The following is a 19,419-nucleotide window of genomic DNA, read 5'->3' on the forward strand; positions in this document are numbered from 1 at the left end:
AGTGTGAGAAATCTTTTGAGAAGCCTTGGCCACATTAAAGCGATGATTGTATTTTAATGCACTGAATTCAGTCAGTAGGGCTATCAGTGAACTGCTGCATGCTGTCCTAAATCAAGCCCTAAGTTCTTGGAGCACACAAGTTATAAAGTAAATGCAAATTTCATGTTGAGTGACAAAAAATGTCCTGCTTGGAGGAAATAGCTGGGCCATTGTTGTGAAGAATACTTAAAACTTGTATATTTAAATAAAAGAACGGGCAAGTTTGCACTCGGTCATACAAAGCTTAGGCACAGCGAAACTGTCGATCCTCAAGTCTTACTGGCTGCTACTGCTAGGTCTTAACTTGGTTTGACTTAACTATGCATGTAGGGAAGGTATTCTAGAGTGATCATTTTCGGAGGTACCTTCCCTTTCGCGACATTCCGTGTGACTAGCGCTGGACGCGTCGGCACCTACGAGCGACAGCGTTCCTGGCGTGCCACAAACGCAGGCAGGCTAACCAAGGTTGGCACAGTGCCAAGAACGCTGTTGCTTGCCGACGCCGAACGCGTTGGAGGCTAGCCGCTCGATATCTAGCAAAAGTTGACACGACTAGGCGCAGCCCCTTTTTTGGCAAACTCCGAGGCCAAGCACATGCACACTGGGCTGAAGCTATGCAGTGTACGGGCGGCGCGCAGCAGACGACACGCCGGGATGACGTCACGGCGCATGCGAAGTAGCTTGCAGCTGGCGGGTGCTTTGCGGAGCTGTGTCTGTGTTGGGCGAAGTGAGCGCGCACCTACGCCAGCGGTTAATAGGCAACGTGAGGTGACATCATCACTACTTCGGTGCATGCGCAGCTAGGCAACGCGGGCGGTGTCAGCAGCAGCTCTGCACGTTGCCTCGTTGGTGCTGCTACAATTTCTTTCTCTGTCTCGCTCTCATTTTCGCTTTCCCTCTCCTGAGCATGCTCTCCTTCCCTCTCCTTACCGTCCCATGTCAAGGCGACATGTGTATGGCATGGAGAGGAGGCGAGGCATACGCCGCTCCGCGAGGTGGTTGCTAGGCAACGCAGTGACGTCGTAGCTCGGCGAGGTTTTGTGGCAGCAGGCGGCACTTTTTACGGTTAGCTAGAATAGCTTCAGTGTTAAAAACAAATTAATTCTGCTGTTTAAAAAAAAATGTGCCAGAACCACAGCATGATTATGAGGCACACCGTAATAGGACGCTGGATTAATTTTGACCACCTGGGGCTCTTTAACGTAGAACTGCATATATGTACATGAGTGTTTTTGCGTTGTACCCCTATCGAAATGTGGCCACCATGGCTAATAATCAAACCCGCGATCTAGCCACCGCTGCAGGTACTTGTATCTTTGACAGTGATGCTGTATAAAATAAGTATTTATGATGCCTTTGTAAGGATGTAGTAGACGAAAAATTGTTTTCCCTGTTTGATACTGCTATTTCAACCATGTCATAAAATACTTCAGTGCACAGCCAGTTTTTTCCTACTGGCGCCAGCTACTGGCTTAACCATCACACCATCACGCCACTTGCTGTTTTTCTGGCTCTTGCTAAATTGGAACTGGAATTGCATCACAAACGCTGTGTTGGACGTCCGTACATAGCAAAGAACTTAACTGCTGCAAGTAGATCCATTCCTAATTCTTTTAAACTGTTCACTGTGGCGAAACTAGTGTTACCCAACATTTGGAGACTGAACAGTTCATCCTTTCACATTTATCTTCTGAGCTTTCTCCTATGAATTCAAGTGGAACTTCTGCTCATTTTCGATACATGTTCTCGGAGGCCACCCTACTGTCACAGCCAGTTTTGTCCACATAAGTGAAATGGGTGCTCATTGTTCGTTCTCCTGACTCCACAATTTACCTGGGCTAGGAGAACAATGCTCAGTGGGCTGTTGGGTCTTGTAAAATATTTACCAAATTTTACATAAAGCCTTTCAATAAATTTTCATCATTCAACGTTTGGTATTGATAAATCATCACTTTATTTTGTTTATATTTTTGTATATAGTGCATATCGCAACAAACAAGCCTCCCCACTTCAGTGCAGGTTTTCTTTCTCGTCCAAGGGGGCGGCGTTACACAGGTAAAATTGCTGGCTGTGAACACTTCGAAGAAGAGTTCTGTTTGCAATATTTAATCATGAAATCTTAATGCTTTAGTGACCTTAATTATTTATATTGCGGCGTTGACACAAAGCGAACTAATAAGCATTCTGTGCAGCCAATAACTAAACAAAACATCATTGTCAGTTTTGCTGGAAATTACATTGTGAATAAAAAGGCATCGAAAGAAGGTAGCATGTTTTCGCTTATTATTATATTCTGATGACTTTAAATAGACTACAAAGCTAGTTGTGTGTGCGTGTAATTGTCTAATATTGGCATCTCCATGAAGTGTAGTTATTTGAGCACTTGATATTCCCTCTAATTATCTTTTGGTTAGTGTTAAATTATTGTATACAGAAATTCATATCTGATAACTGGGGCAGATTTACACTGTTGTATGGGTCCTACTCGACTTTTATTTTTCTGTGAAATATCCTTTGCACACTTACATGGACTGCTCTTGTATTCACGTGCTAATGATTCTGTTTTCTGCAAACTGTTTCAGACACTTGCTGGCGCTGCCACTTCAAGCGCCAACACATTTGCTGCTGAGTGAACACGCCATTGCGTACCTGTCAAAATGAGGGCCACATTTGCGGCTGTGCTTTTGTCCTGGGCCATTATTGTCGTGACCAGCGCCAGCCATCGGGCGCCTTGGGCAGGTAAGGAATGGTGCCAATCCACTAAGGATGATTAGCTACTAGGTGTGTGGGATCTCAAACGTGCTCTTGGGACAAAGGAACAACAACCCAGTGGTGCCAACAGTCAAAAGGGCATTTATTGCACCTTTCATACACTAATGCCTGCTAGCCGAATTACTACGCCGATGGGCGCGTGACAAATCAAGGAAATCCGACTCACCGCGACCAGATGGCAGATAGCGGGCGAATATGTTAGCTCGCATGCTAGACACCAACGCCTAGTCATTCACGTGTATGGTCAAGCGAACGGTGGCACGTTCGAATGATCCGTGTTCGTCCATTCCGGTGTCGTGCTCCTAAGCCTTCTCGGGATGGTCTTGTGAAGCGGGTCGGCGCACACGCGAAGCGTCTGCGCTGCTTGCCGACCACACACCAAAGAGTAAGCGCCTTCTTCCTTTTGTGCCCAAGTAACCCCACCGTTAGGTGGCGTTATCAGCGCAACACTTGCGCCATCTCTCGTAATACGCCGCAACCACACCGACCGCCGTCGCCGTAAAGCTATGTGGCAAAGCCGGATTACAGGAGATGAGAGCCATGCGCGGAAAACAACATCAAGGGACGCTTGAGAGTTGCGCATCCCGACAGGTGTAACATGATGGTCCCTCTAGTGCATCAGAAATTTGGTGGATTTTTCACCGTTGTTCTGTTACAATGGCCTAGTTTCTTGCAAAACAAAATGTAACATGCCGTTTCTGCTGTATTATTGCGTAATATCAAATTGTAAACATTCACGCAAAGGTGTACAGATATATTAGTTGTGAACAGTACAACCTGCAGGTAGCTAAATTCAGAGGAAAAGTGAAAAGGTCTGCATTCATTGTGCTCTTATGTTTATTTGCTGTATTTATTATTAATATGCAATAGCAACCTTATTACAAAATGTATGTTGGGAGTGTCGATACTTGCAACAAATTTTCACTTGCACACCTATTACAAATGTTTTAGGCCAAGTCTTATTCGAGGCAAGCTGAATCTTTCGCATCTGGTGTTCTCAGGTAGTGGTGCGAGAAAGATGGATGAAGGCATTGTTTAATGAGTATTGGAGATGTTGGCCTGGCCATATTATGGCTAGCATCCTTCTCCAGATGACAATGGTGATGTACGAAATGGTACACTCATACATATTACGCACACACACTGCATACACAAGTGACAAGGACAAGCACACATAGCGAAGGCAACTGAAGTCACGTGTCTGGCACAGGCCAGTGTATTGGAGAAAGACTAATAGAGCTTTAATTGCATGCAAAGCACTAGCAGTGCTTCTCCAAGGTTCAGAAAGTGTTGGAGCAGCTTGAAGAAGCTGCCACATATACTTAAAACAGATTTTATGGCAGCTCTTGCAGTTGCACTGTTCGTGGAGACGTGCAAAACATGATATAAATCATTGCATACATTGCATACTACAACGTGATGATGTGTGCTCAGTTAGTGCAAAAAGTAGGTAATTTAGGTGACGTTTAACTAAATGTGGTGTAGACATTTGCAGTCACGCCTTGTAAGGCCACTCAGCGTGTAAAAATAATGTTTTGGGTCGATATATAGAATGGGAAAGGGCTGCAGGATTGCTGTAGAGGTATACTGCTGGCTTGGGTATTGTCACCATGCTGCTCATGTAACTGCTGCAGAGAAGTCATAGTCACAATTTGATGACCCAGATTGCCATAAGCCATAGCTCGTACTGACCAAGAATGGCCAGCGCTATTTTTTAGCTTTTTTTTGCCTGCAGTTGCAGTAGCAATGCTGCAGGAGTTGCACGTTATTACATTGTCAGATTGAGTTGGCAGAAATGCCATGCACTGTGCCATTGCAAGTTATGCGGTGTGATGAATTTCACAAATGCACAGGAGTCCTACGCTGAAGAAGTGCAGGATTCAAGGGCAATGTAAGTTATGCCCATGGTAGACATCAGATAGCATATTACTCAGTGGGAGCGTCCATGTTGTAGAATTGTAATTTGCTACCTTTTGCATGGTTGTGACAAGTTGCAGCAATGCCATGGTTGTAATGACTACTGTGATGCTACAGCGTTTGCATACCATTCACAAAGGTTCCAGCATTTACTGTGGGTGCATACCTGAGCAAATCACCATTTCACTGGAAATGGGTTAAATGAAGGGCATGAACTGCGTTCACCATCCGATAATCCATATCTCTCATGTGCTGCAGTGCAACTCATGTGCATTTGAGGTATTTCAGTGCTGTGTTGGTTGACTTTGACTTACCTCAGTGACTTCGCTGTGACTTTGGTGAAGCATCCACTTTGCATAGCTATTTCACTAGATGATTTGGTTTTGCTGTACCTTTGCAGCAGCCACTTTACAAGCTTGACATGTAGGTATTGTTGTAACTGGGGGTCCGATGATTTGGGTTATCAATTCCACAGGAGGAGTAAGGGAACGTGGGGCTGGTCCTGACACCCAAGACGTTTAAATACACACTTTTATATTACATATCTACAAGAGAACTTTAAGAAACGCTGAAGATATGAAGTTCTCGTTCAAGTTCAGGTTGTCGAAGATCCTCACCGAGCGTGCGTCCCCCCCTTTTAACACCTTCGTTTCCTTTGTCCCGCCACCTTCCCCCAATCGGGCGTCAGGAGATGGATTTCACCCTGTCCCGCCAATCCGGAGGTTCGTGGCACTTTTTCTCCGACTAGAGCTTCATGCCAAGCTCAGGCACCTCACTGGGCACGAACGGGGGAGGAGGGGGGCACACTGACCCCGTCTCTGGCGCGACTGCAGGCGGATGACGAGACACCTGAAAAAAAGGTCCCCTCCCGGCAAAGCCCAACTGCTGGCCATAATTCGTCATGGTCAGGATGGCTCGGACGGGGTCGTCGGCTCGTTCACAGCTCATTTATTATCTCCGTGAGCGACCATTTTGAAGGTTAGACGGCCGATCGCAACAGCCCGTCCACTGCCAGGAAGAAGGCTCATAAAGGGGGCAGCTCGTCGGTGCCCCTTGAAGCGGCCTTGGCCACTCAGCAGGCTCAGCTTCGGCTTGAAGTTCCGCGTTCGAAGTCCCGCGCTCGCTGGGAGGATCACGTCTTGGAACAATGGCCATCTCGGACGGCGGGTTTACTGCAGGTCATAGGCTAGCAACTGACATTAGCGATCAAATCCGCATAGCGGCCGAGCAGCGACAAGGCAAGTACACAAACCCTCTCCGAGATATGCCAGGTAATCATACCAATCGTGAGATTAAAATCAGCGAGCGCCGGAAAGGCAGCCATAGAGGAGCGCTGCCCAAACGGCCTCGAACAAAGTTGAAATGGTAGCGTGCCTAATGTTTTGATCATTTTTGCTTCGACCTTATGTCTCAAAGAAGGCGCAGCTCACGCAGCTCTGAGGCAAATAAGAAACAACTAGAGATCGTTAGCACATAAACAATAATAATAGAAAGAAAAACTTTATGTTCCCTATTGAGGAATAAGAAACTTATCAAATTACACAGCACATGAAAATGACAGAAGAAAAAAAAAGAATAAACCGAGGGTCTGAATCAGTCAGCCCTGCTAATAAACTGCAATGCCCCAGCTGAGGACATTTGCGTTTTCAATTCTCTGCCTCGTTGTGCATTGAAACTCAAAATTATGCTCGACTGAGCCATACTGTCGCATTAGGTGACCATTTAGAATTCATACTTTGCAGCTGTCACAACGGGCAGTTATTTGACACGTGTGTTAGTCAAGCGGCGTGCAAGCTTCCTTGTTGCCTATAGCGTAGCAACTTTTCTCTCCCAAAGGTCACAGGCATCCTTGTGTGCAGCGAGCTTTCGACACCTCAAACACAGGCTACTCATAACCTCACTTGTCCTGCCTTCTTGAATCGGCACCAAGGCCGCTGTCAATTGTGTCACGCGGTACGAATAGGCTGAAATTCGCAGAAAAACTCTGGACCCCATCCCGGCAGTGTCCCGCGTCTTCAAGCTCTGCCTTTCCGAACTAACAACGCTCCCACGCTGGCGCGTGATTCCGAAGTCGCCCCCCCCCAATAAAAGCGCATTTTTGGAACCACGGGATCCGTGACCGTGATCGAAATGGTCAAAAGGATCAGTGCCTTGTACTGAGTTGCTCGTTCGGTCAATACCAGCTGTCAGTACCAGCGCCTCTAATGTGAAACATACTGGGCTCTGCTGACCGTCTCAACTCATTCATACATTGGAATTTAAAGCCTAAAAAACAAAAAGCTACTCTGTCTACATGCAATAATCATGAAAAAAATTCCGTTTCTCCAAATGCGCTTCGGCAAATCAAAATTTCGGCAATGGCAACAAATGGCGCGCCTTCTCTATAAGCACTGAATTACGCAACAATTATTTGTCTGTACAAACCTCCAAAGTCAATGCTTATCTACAAAAATTGGTGCGACCACGAGCCACCACTATCACAAAACTTGCTTCGCAACTTTTATTTGCGTGACTGGATCAGACAACAAAACAACACAACGAAACTGCGCCTAATGCAAAACTATTGAAATTAAAATTAATAAGTGCTTAATAAGAAACAAAGGCCAAAATAAATTCCATCACACTCTATTTACAAAAAAAAAACACCAACTTATGAATATGCACAATTACTCACGCTTAATGCGCACTCGATTGGGTTGCAGTCTGAAAATCTTTCGGCCACGCCGAGGGCAACAAAGTGCGCCAGGCATACACTGCTGTCTACAGTCACCTGCCTCTTTGTCTCCCCGCGGCTTGTTTTCTCGTCCCCGAAGGGGAGGCCGTAAACATGGTACAAAGAGCTCTTCTCCCTTTGTCCTCGTGGTGAATTCCACTTCAGCGACTGTTCGACTGGCCCGGGTCATCCGCGGATGTTTCAGCCAGGTTGAACTTTTCGCCCGCACCCTTACTCGCAGCGACGCGCCCTGTTCTGTTTTAATTCGCCTCTGATGACGCCTCAGTTTTCTTAAGTGCCACAACGAACCCTTTGAAGTTCGGCGCGACGGCCTGTTCTCCTGTGGTGTGGCGTCTTTCTCGAGTTTTGGCTGCGCCGAATACTTCGCTCGTTTGACCCTGCACCGTCTGAAAAAATTTTGCCTTGCCAGGTGGTCACTGATTGTGCCACTGAAAACCCCGAGCGTCAGGTTCCTGCCCTGCTTGGCCGACATGACATTCTTCTCTCCTTTTGACGATTCTGGAAGATAGCTCAAGTGCGGAGGTTCGAGGAAGGTTTTCAGCGCCTCCTTCATCTTGTTATGGCTGCTGAAACAAGCCTCGCTATCGCAAGGAACGTCCTCTGGAACGGTCACTGTTTGGACTTCAGCGGGATAATCGCTCTCTACTTTCAGCCATGCCAGAGAGTTACTCAAGTGCTGGGGCACGAGGAAGATATCCACCCTGCACAGACCCTAATAGAGTTGCTGGAACAAGCCTCGTCCCCGCAAGGAGGGCTCTCTGGGATGGCCGCTGACCTGGTTTCGGAGTGCGCTTGCATTGCGCACTCACCAAAGCTGGAGCCCTGAGCAATATCCGCTCCGTTTTGCTGCGTCAGGCCTTTTCTTGGCTCAGCCGCCACCATATTGCGGTCTATCCTAGACGATTCCGGAAAGTCGCCCATGTGCTCGGGTACGAGGAAGGTCTCCAGCGCATCCTTAATCTTCTCAGGCCTTAATCTTCTCATCCTTAATCTTCTCACGAACTCCGGAATGGCCCCCAATTGTATACCGGCGACGGCCTCGCTTTTCTCACACTCAGTTTCTGAGGGTTCCGCCATCTCGCACTTTCCGTGCTCTTCCCTCACTGTCGCGTCCTCAACCGTGATTTCTACTGCGACCTGTCGCTCAGTTGCCTCCGGAGAATGCACTTTCTGTCCGTCACTCTGTGCCTCCCTCTCGCTCTCAAATGGAATACGGAAACGCCGGAATAAAGCTCTCTTATATATGGCTTAATTCCGGTATTCGTCATCCGAAAGGCGAGCTAAGACACAGGCCACGTCGCCGGGAAGTACCCCCAACAGACCAACAGTCATGGTCCAGCTGTACCTCCGCGCAAACCTTCTCGAAAAAAGCAAGAAAACTTTCTACGTTTTCGCCTTCCTTGAATACGTGCAGCCGAGACAGTGCCTGCAGCGCCCTGAGAAGCTGGATTTCCTTATGAATTGCTTCCTTGCGAATTTTGTGCCCTTCCTGTTCTCGTTTCCATTGATCTTCCTGCCATTTGCGTTTGCGTTTCCTTTCATCCTGCTCTCGCTTTCTCTGATTCTCCTCCTGCTCTCGCTTTCGCTCATACTCTTCCTTCTCGCATTCCCGTTCACGTTCTTCCTGTTCTCGCTTTCTCTGGTCCTGAATTTCCTCCCAAGCCTCCACAATCTCTTCGTCATCTCTGCCACTTGCCTCTATTGCATCGATGACCCCCGCCTTCTTTAGGTGTATCCCACAATCAATCCCGAATTCCCTGCATATCGCTTTTAGGTCCGTTCTGCACAACTTCCTCCAATCCATGGCTACCTCTGTTTTGCCGACAAGTTTCTCAAGGAATTACTGTAGAAGCAAGCTTTCTTTTAGCAAGGCTTCTAACACCCTTGTCACCAGGAAGAACTGCGTTAAGCCTGGCAACTCTCAAGGAGAAAAGGTTGTGCACTCGCCATGTCGAAGCGCTGTGCATACTATCTCACCGCTGCCGTCCAATGTTGCGACTGGGGGTCCGAGGATTTGGGTTATCCATTCCACAGGAGGAGTAAGGGAATGTGGGGCTGGGCCTGACACCCAAGACATTTAAATACACACATTTATATTACATATTTACAGGAGAATTTCAAGAAATGCTGAAGATATGAAGTTCTCGTTCAAGTTCAGGTTGTCGAAGATCCACACCGAGCGTGCGTCCCCCCCTTTTAACACCTTCGTTCCCTTTGTCACGTCGCCTTCCCCCAATCGGGTGTCAGGAGATGGATTTCACCCTGTCCCGCCAATCCAGAGGTTCATGGCACTTTTCATCGGCAAGATCTTCATGCCAAGCACAGGCACCTCACTGGGAACGAACGGGGGAGGAGGGGGGCACACTGACCCCGTCTCCGGCATAACAGTGCGGGCGGATGACGAGACACCTGAAAAAAGGTCCCCTCCCGACAGAGCCCAACTGCCGGCCATAATTTGTCATGGTCAGGATTGCTCAGACGGGGTCGTCGGCTCGTTCACGGCTCATTTATTATCTCCGTGAGCGACCATTTTGAAGGTTTGACGGCCGATCACAACAGTATGTACACAGCTTAAATATACATCAGTATTGTGACTTCTGCACTGAATTTGCATTGTTTGCATTGGCCCTATGCTGCAACCACAAGAATGTGGCTGTTTATGTTGTCGTGTTCTGATCTCATTTGTAGTTGCCAGGCAGGCTAGGACCAAGGCTGTTTTAATATCTGCAGTATAGCTGCAAGAATTCTTTTACAGTTAGCAGCCATTGACACTGCATTCTACACCAGTGCTGTTGAACCATGTCTTGTTTGCGACAAGAAATGAGAATAATCATCATGTCATAACAACGATGAACCATAAAGGGATCAAAAATCAAAGAAAAAAAAATGCTTGGACTGATACTGAACACGAGACTTTCCCCTCTAAAGTCACTGTGCCACCGACTGTGCCGTGACAGTTTTGATTAGGCACAAGTGCCAATGGCAGCAGTGGCTCACAGGGCACTCGTTATGATTTGCACCACAGTACGCAAAAGATGCTTAAATCAGAAGTGAAGAGATAAAAGGAAAGCAACTGGAGAAGTACATTGTAGCCCCTACTTAGGGGGAGGCAATGCGGCCAGTGAAGATGCCACTATTGATGAAGAGAGTGTCAGTGTGAACGCCACAGGCCAAGTGAAATTTCTTTGCCCTATCCACCAAGATTTTTGAAAGTTCATTTAATTTCAGAGAAGTTCCATATAAGCCCATCGACCTTGTCATTATTTCATATCTGTAAATAAACCATCAAGTATAGTGGAGAGCATGTGCACCCCATTTCCTTCAGTGCACTGCACTGGCACGCGAATGCACGCTGGGAGGCGCAGGGTAGGAGCACCATGCCCCCTTTACCCTCATTCCCCCATTGCCTCTGTCATACCACATTATTCATGGAAAGAGGAAGAAAGAGTATCCGTGCCTCAGTGAGCAGTGAGCTCTTGCGGAAGTAAAAATAACTACAGTAAAACCTAGTTAGTATGTACTCGCCTAATGAGTAATTCAGGTTTAAATATAGTCGCGATGAATCCCCCTGCACTATCGCCACTCCCCGCATTATCGACAACCTAATGTATTGGCTGACTGCTTCAGCCATAGTCACTTACTGCATGCCAAATGCATAGTGCATAGTATTTATTTTTTGGTGCGTTCAAGCGTGGAATTGGTGAAATGTTATGCGTGCAGACTATAAATAGTGAAATTGTGACGCAAGGACCTTTCATGGACTGCAATTGCCACGGATAGTGACTTGAAAACAGGGTGGCCATGACATGCTTCCTGCTCCCATAGCTTCCACGTCGTCCACGACATGGGAGTGGATGCTGGCCCTTCTATATCCGACATGATGCGTGCATTGACTGTCATGAGGGCATTCGCATAGAAGTGGAGCCTGATGGAGAAACTGGCTCGCGGCCTCGCTGAGTTTGAAGATGCCTTCGTTGCTGCTAGGCCGCCATGGCGCAAAGGGAAAATCAGATTTTTTAGCTGCCTGCTGGCAAGTAAAACTTGTCTCCATGTGTGTTTGAGTGAGAATTAAGACATAGTTATTTTCTGGCCGGTAAGTCTATAGCTGCTTATCTGACATTGCTCATCTGACATAGCTTAGTGCGTACCTGATCCATGTTCCCCGTCAACTATGTATTAAGGTTTTGGGTGGGACGTGATCTTCCTTGCTGCGAGTGAGCTGTCCATCCACTGAGTGAGAACATCACCCAACTGACCACATGCGACGAAAGGTGCACCCACTTATTACTACATTACAGATTGGAAGTCTCTCTCCAAGTGCTTATTGCTTACTTCAGCACTCCACTGCATGTACAACATACCCGATACTATTTACAAGGTTGGATTACCATTGTGTCATTGCTGCCTCTTCCAGTACGACAGCTGTTCACAGTCTACACACACACAGTTCAGTCACAGTAACTTCTACAAGCTGTACGGATCTCCATAATCTTTGTATGCATTCCGTTGAAGATGAAGTTGCATGACATTCCTTCTTTCTTTGGAACACTGCATCCTCAAGACTGTCGTGATTGCATCTTTGCTATATGGCTGCAAGAGGCTAAAGAATCTGCAGAACCCAATTCACGATCAATGCCGATGTTACTGTGATTAGCATTGAAGCAATGTATCGACACGCCGTATTGCAACCGCCAAAACACATCACATGTGAAGCGTTGGTGTTAAAGAGGTTCATTGAAGAGTGGCATATAGTACTCAGTTGCGCATACCCAGTGACCCAAATTTACATCAAAGAGGTTCATTGAAGTGTAGCACATACCTTGTTTCACATACACAGTGATTCAAGTGGGGGTAAATGGTGCTTTAGAAAAGTGGCACATAAGCCGTGGCACATACTCACGAACAGAAGTTGGCGTGAAACTGGTGAGCAGCGCATACGCAATGTCACATACCCACCATACAACTTGGCCTGACAATTGGCTTTGAGCCCAGTCTCCTCATCAAAGCAGCCCAATACTCTAACCATTAGACCATGGACTGCACAATAACCCATGTTTGCGGGAAAGAAGTTAGAGACATACAGACAGACAACCAGCCCCCGGAAAGTGCATGAAGTACCATAATAATACTAGAGAAAACACGGGGAATGCGGGAGGGTGGAAATTCAAGACGATGAGCAACACGAGAACAAGGTGAGAGCAAGAGCCAATGTTTTGACAAGTGGACTTGTCTTCTTCAAGGCGGCATATGCTCTCCTCAGCACATCATATATAGGTAGGGTTCTTCTAAAAGGGAGAGAAGGTAAGGCAGGTGTGTGAGGTAACGAGCAAGAGTGTGTTAGCGGCGAGCGTGTAGAATTGGAAAAAAAAAAAGAAATGATAATGAACTACTGATAGTCGGTGGAGGAATTTGAGGCAGCTCAGTGTGTTAGCCGGTTGACGTGTCATTGTAGGTTCCTCTTTGGTTGATCTAGTACACACAAATGCCCAAGTTGGTGAACGAATTGATGGCTGTCGCTGTAGCACAATTGGTAGTGCATCACACATGTAATGCGAAGGTTGGGAGTTCGGTCCCCACCAGGGACAAGTAATCTTTTTGTCCATTTTCATTTGTCTTTTCGTTATATTCTACATTTCAATTTCAACCACAGCTAATTACCCCTATGCTTTCCTTGGCTTCATTGCCTATTGGCATTATATGACTGCGATATTACCAAATGTAATAAAGAATTCAGGTGCGAATTCCAGGTTGTGCTGTCATTGCTTTGCATTATGGTTGAAAGTACTTTTTTTATGTGTTGTGCACATGAATGGAACTTTTACAGAAGCCATGCAAGCAAATAACGAATATGCTCAAAAAGTATTTAACATGTTTTGTCTGCTTTAAACTCATTGTCAGGGGCAGGTTGTAAAAGTGTGATGACTGTATTTGCTTTGTTTGTTTTACTGCGTTTCTAAAATTTTGGTAGTTTTGAGATTTTTCTCAATATTCAACATTAACCAAAACCTCTCTGTACGTAAAAAATATGTGATCAATCTCTAGAACATTTTTTTTATATCTGGCAAATTAAATTTCAATCAGTTCCTTGGTCAATGACAGCGTTTGTGTGTTCCGCATGTATCTGAATGGAAAAATGTCACAGTTTTGCCCTAAGGGCGAAGCAATGAATGCGATAGCAACACAGCAATGTCATACGAAGTAAGGTGAGCGGCTTTGGTAGCAATATGAATTGTAGTAAACGTGAGCTGATTAAGTAAGCAGGTGTGCTGTGGCGTAAGTAGACCGACATGAAGAGAGACTCGATGACCACGAGAAGGCGCGTGTGAAACGGTAGTGTTGATAAGAAGCGCTTCCCCTGGGCAGCGCGTGCGAAGGGACACACCTGTAGTGCTGCACTGCCGATCCGGGCAGCATTGCATGTGTAGCGTGCGTTGGAAAATGTGGCCCGACTATTACTAACTGAATGAACAAGCGTGGTGTGAGCGCGCACAAACAAACATGAATAGATCACACTGAATGACTGCAGACAACAACCGTCAAAACTCTGGCAGCAAGCGCATACGCCGCAGCGGCGAAGTACGTGCGGTCTATCGCTTCAACGGAAACTGAGCGGCGAATGCACGGCGCATAAATGTCAGAGCCGTGTGGAGATAAGAGACGGTGCGAGCGAGCGACGAGCGCGGTTGTTGGCAGAGTGGAAGTGCGCCCCCCCCCCCCCCCCCCTGCTCCCTCCGGCGCTGGCTTCCCGCTTCCTTGCTTGCGCGTGGGAGATTGAGTGCGTTCGCTCTCCGTGATAGCGCGCGTCCCCGCACGCTTCCGCTCGGGCATACGGCACGCGGCGAAGATTTTATCTATAGGGAACCTCACGGCGACGACGACGGCGACGCCGACGGCAGAAATCAGGTTGAAGTGTCCATATAATTGCTATCGCAATAAAAATCAAGCATGTCTCAGGTAGAAGTGCCTTCTTTACATGTAACTCCTTGCTGGACGTTCTCTGCAATGCTTACTGAAAGAGGTAATTACCGACTCGGAATGCGTTTATTACACGAAATAAACTTCGGAGGTCGATTCGCATCTGTGGTTCGGGCGCGCGCAAGCGAAGAATGTGCGAAGGAATTTGAACCCCCGTCCGGGAATTTTATACGCGGACCTTGCACGTACTTAGATTCGGTTTGATCGCGTCCTATGAAGCGGTTGCCTGGAAAGAGCGATAGATGGCGCGACATGTGCGTCTGCGCTTGTGTTTCGCGGTGGAGCCGCCCTGTTGGGGGGAAAGTCGTCGTCGACGAGAGCACCAAAGCGCAGCGCGCCGTCTTCGACCGGTAGCAGTTTGAAGAATAAAAAACGGCACGCATTTCACGCACAGTTTCGTTTATCACAGCGTTTTCAAGGAAAATATACATAGAATAGGAGCGTCTGCTTTGAAGTAGCATTGGCACGACCTTCTTCACTTCCATCTCTATCTCTCCGTTCTGCGGCACATGTATGACCAAGCTAGAATAGTGCAAACCCTTAAAACTCTATAGATAAAAAAAAAAAAAAAAAAGATTCTGACGAGTGTCAGAGCGCCCTGAATAATATATAATACTTGCTTTTCTACCAGCCAGCTTCGGTTTCGCCACTCAGGATGTTTGCGATCTGAGTCATGAGGACATCATACGCTGGCTCGCTGCGGCGACCAGAGTTATTTGTTAATAACTGTTGTTATTTATTTATTTTATTATTATCCTTGTCCTTGTTGCTACACGGGGTCAGAAAATTTTGCTCTGTGAGCGTCACGATAATGTAGATGACGCCAAGTCCGGCATTTCAAGACCAACTCTAAATTAAAATGTTTTATAAGTGGTTCCCAACCTTCATACGTGCTAAATGTCATACTTTTAGGTGCGAGAACAACTTCTGGAATATGTGTCGGTAGTACGACGGCATGCGCTAAATCCGGGCGAGCTGGTTTGGACATAATTGTTGTGTTAATTATTCAGAGATATTTATGTTGTGTAACTCGACGCTTGAACAAATGTATAAAAATGGTCTGTCTGCAAGCAGTTCACACCCACCGGCTTTCCCTCTTCCCTCTTTTTTCTTTCTTTTTTTCCCCCAACTACTGTGCGGGACGTAGTACGTTAGTCAGTTGATGGTACCCTTGACGACGATGGCACATATTTCATTAGGTGGTGCCTGCCTGTTATTTTTATATCTCCCCTATGACTGTAATCTAAAATAAAAATTAATCCTGTGGCTGTACGTGCCAAAACCACGATCTGATTATGAGGCACGCCGTTGTGGGGGACTCCGGAATAATATTGACCACCTGGGGTTTTTTAAGGAGCACGCGATATACGAGGGTTTTTGCATTTTACCCCCATCAAAATGCGGCCGCCGCGTCCCTGATCGAATCACGAACCCGTGATTGTACTTTTTGAAACGTCCGCAAAATGTTCGAGCAAGAAACCGTAGCGCTGCAGTCTGCCATGTTACTGCACTAGTCACGTCTAGACGGATTATTCGAAGTGCAGTGGCGCTGAACTCCGCTCTAGTGCGTAGCGTGGGAAAATCCTTACGAGATCGCCCGGGGCAGCCGACGCGATGACCCCCTTGCCGTCCTTTGTATCACCCGGCGAAGAGCGCTAAGAAGGCCATTGCGTCACGCGGCGGCAGCTTGATGGCTCTAACTGCATAATTTGACGAAATGCGACAGACGAGACAGCTCACGGTCGCCAGCGAATTGTTACGTCGCTTACTATCGAATGCGGCTTTGTTTCAATACACGTTCTACCAGCTACCGCGCTGTTTGAGTTTGCGTACCGCGGTACTATGACTCCTTTCAAGCCTTACTGTCTGCTTATAACGAAGTAAATTTGCTGGCTCTATGACTTCGTTAAAACGGGGCGTCTGCTGTATGCTATAGATGTGCACAAGAGACGCTGCAGGGTGCCCGAAAACGCGGCCAAATATTACGCGCGCGTTTTAGTTGTTTGCGAAAGCTATATGGCAGGGAGAGATGTCGCGCTGGCTTCCGCGTTGACGTTGCTTGCTGCCGAGGTCGCGGTTCACGCACTTAGTTCATGGTCAGAGCAACTTCGTGAGCTTCTTTTCAATCATTTGTTTGTCGATGTCGTCGGCTGGTGAATGTGGGCTAAAAGGCGTGCGCGGAAAAGGAAACGCTCTGTTATTCGTCTGCAAATTCCGCCTGTTTCGTACATCTCCTGAAGTATTCGGACAAAAATCACAGAACTTGAGAAACGGCGATGGCTGCAGGGATAGCGGACTGGAACCCCGCCGAGCGTAAGACTGCAAATTTTCTATAGCGCAGTGTCGTCACTTACGCAACCGTCATTGATAGGGGATTTACACATTGAGTTTTATACACGTCTTTGTATGAAGCTGTAGAAGCTCTAAAGGGTGCATGGGTAGGGTGCTTCGAAGATTGAAGTGTGCCTAAAAGCAGTCGATGGAACCGCCGCGTTTGGCGTTGCGCTGCCAAGCGCGAGGTCCCGGGTTCGATTTTCAACCGCAGCGGCCGTATTGTGAAATGCGGTCGTGTACTTAAGTTTAGGGGCACCTTTAAGAATCCCAGGTGGTCAAAACTAATCTTTAGTCCCCCACACTATACGGCGTGCCTCATATCAGATCGAGGTGTTTATCAGCTACAGATCCTGTTTACTTCCTCGTCCTTGTCGTGCTTTGCGGCTGCCGTACTTATAACAGTGAATCCTTACCAGAACAGAATCCTTACCAACTAGCCCGGTTCTCCGTTCTGTTGTCGTAAAACCCCAGAATTTAATTGAATTTTTAAAATTGAAGATAGTCGACGCGGGTGTCGCTAGGTCAGGTAACTGCGTTGCGCTTTTGACTCGGCCTTTACCCGCCGGGGTGGCTCAGTCAGCTAAGGCGTTGCACTGCTGAGCGCGAGGTCGCGGGATCGAATCCCGGCCCCGGCGGCCGCATTTCGATGGAGGCGAAATGCAAAAACGCCCGTGTGCTTGCGCTGTAGTGCACGTTAAAGAACCCCAGGTGGTCAAAATTAATCCGGAGCCCTCCGCTACGGCGTGCCCCATAATCAGAACTTGTTTTGGCACGTAAAACACCAGAAAGAAGAATAAGAAGACTCGGCCTTATGTCGTCTCATACTAAATGCGGAGTCTCATAATAAATATGCCTAACAGAATTGTGACCCTATTTTGTCTCCGCGCGTCCAAGCCAGCTTGGGCATAATGCACTGCCTGGCGTCGCAGTTATTTGAACGGTACTTCCAGGCCGCTCATGATGATGACAGTCCGTGTATTTATAACTTCGTCCTTCTGTATGCGACCGATGCTCATTTTAGTCATTCGATAGTTTTTTTTTTTAGCATCAAGAAAATTGAAACTGGTTCGAATGCCAAAGATAATTATTCCCGGTGATATTTGCCGTTGCGATGTGATCTGTATTTAGGTACTTGCATTTTCGTAAGTCTAATTAAATGATTCATCAATGAGCTGGAAATTGTGTGGTAACATTTGCGAACGTAATTAAACATATCTGCTCCGGAGAAACGTTTCCGCCACATGATGAGACTTGGGTGGTGACATTGTTCGTTTTATTCCGACTTCTTCTGACAGAGATATGATTGATAGCCATGATAAGCACGATGCGGATACCCGCGACGACAGACGGCCACGACATTCGGATGAAATGTTCTCGACAGCCTCGAATGTACAATCAGTGTTGTTCTCTTTGTTCTTTCTTAAGTCTGCATCGGCAACTAGCCCATCAGTATCTATTAAGTAAATTATTAAGTCACTTTGCGTGTCTGTATGGTTTGTCGTAAGAGTTTTCTGCTAAAATTGCTAGAGGGAACTGTGGCGCTGCAATCGTTCAGATTACCATGCAGTCGATGGTTAGTACATGGATTTGCCTAATCTTTATGCTTGCGGCTTTCGGCGATCTTGGTGCGTTATCTTCTTGCGTTTTATATTTATAAATTTCCAAGCAGTCGTACTTTCCTAAATTATTGAAGGCGATAATACTCTCTGCACAGCTAGCAGGAGGCTAGTGTAATAGTGAGGCGAAGAGCGCTGAGAAGTTTAAGCACTGGCCCAGCGTAACGCGACACGAAACAAGCTTCATTGAATTGCGCTTCTCGGGCGGAAGAAGTGTCGGCCTCGAAAAGAAAAAAAAAATTATATAAAACAGCTTCATGCCTAGTCAAGTAGTAGCATCGTCTGCTGAATTTCTTATGTTTTAAAGCTTACGGTAACCGTTGCGCGCCTGAGGACCGCCGGTACGGGTCGTGGAATCGAATTAACCGAAGCGGCATGCTTTCGAGTTCGAACTAAGCGAGTTTTCCTTCCAAAGCAATGTATAATTTCTCGCCAGGACTTTTCAAAGCGTTCGAATTAAGCGAAAAGTCGAATTAACCGTGCTCTGATTAACGGGAATCTGCTTTACTACCCATAAATTCCCATGCTCACTGACGCGCCTTGCTCTCAGCTTCCGCAGACACTGGCGGCAGAGTTCCCCATAGTAACTTTTGTACGAAACTGTGCGGTTTGTGTCCTCTGTATACTGTCGTCGTATTTGAAATAGTCTCAAATGCTCGTCGTTCTTCTTAAGAGCTGGGTAAATTAAGAAAAAAAAAAAAAGCGCCCAGGGAGCGGACATGAAGCAGAGGCGTCGTCTCAAGCTACACACGCGACGATCCCGTCCGGCCTGCTTCCGGGATATCACGTTCGCCATGCGGCATAGTGGCGGACGGGGGAGAGGAGGAGGAGCGAGCGGCAGCGCGCGACTTTTCCTTTCTCCCTTCCTCTCTCTATTTGCGGATGAGAACCGTGTGTGTCGCATTCCGGACTGTAGTGTTGCTGCTGCTGCAGTCTCGCGCGGCTCGACCGAGTCTCTTTCATACACTATAGAACACTGGACGCCACGTTGTTTCTCGCGCACGCGCTGCTTAATTCATAATCACGAAGCAC

At 47.1% G+C, this 19,419-nt stretch overlaps 1 protein-coding gene across 1 annotated transcript in view; it reads left to right on the forward strand.

Annotated features, from left to right (window-relative positions):
• LOC119442834 (semaphorin-2A) overlaps positions 1 to 19,419 on the forward strand; it is an 86,028-nt gene that overhangs the window by 2,779 nt on the left and 63,830 nt on the right. The window contains exon 2 of the mRNA XM_037707873.2: positions 2,622 to 2,778. Coding sequence (XP_037563801.1) covers positions 2,697 to 2,778 — 82 coding nt within the window. The 5' untranslated portion in view covers positions 2,622 to 2,696. The remainder of the gene's footprint in view (positions 1 to 2,621; positions 2,779 to 19,419) is intronic.

This window comes from Dermacentor silvarum, chromosome 2 (assembly GCF_013339745.2).
Source record: "Dermacentor silvarum isolate Dsil-2018 chromosome 2, BIME_Dsil_1.4, whole genome shotgun sequence".
Taxonomy (NCBI): Eukaryota; Metazoa; Arthropoda; class Arachnida; order Ixodida; family Ixodidae; genus Dermacentor; species Dermacentor silvarum.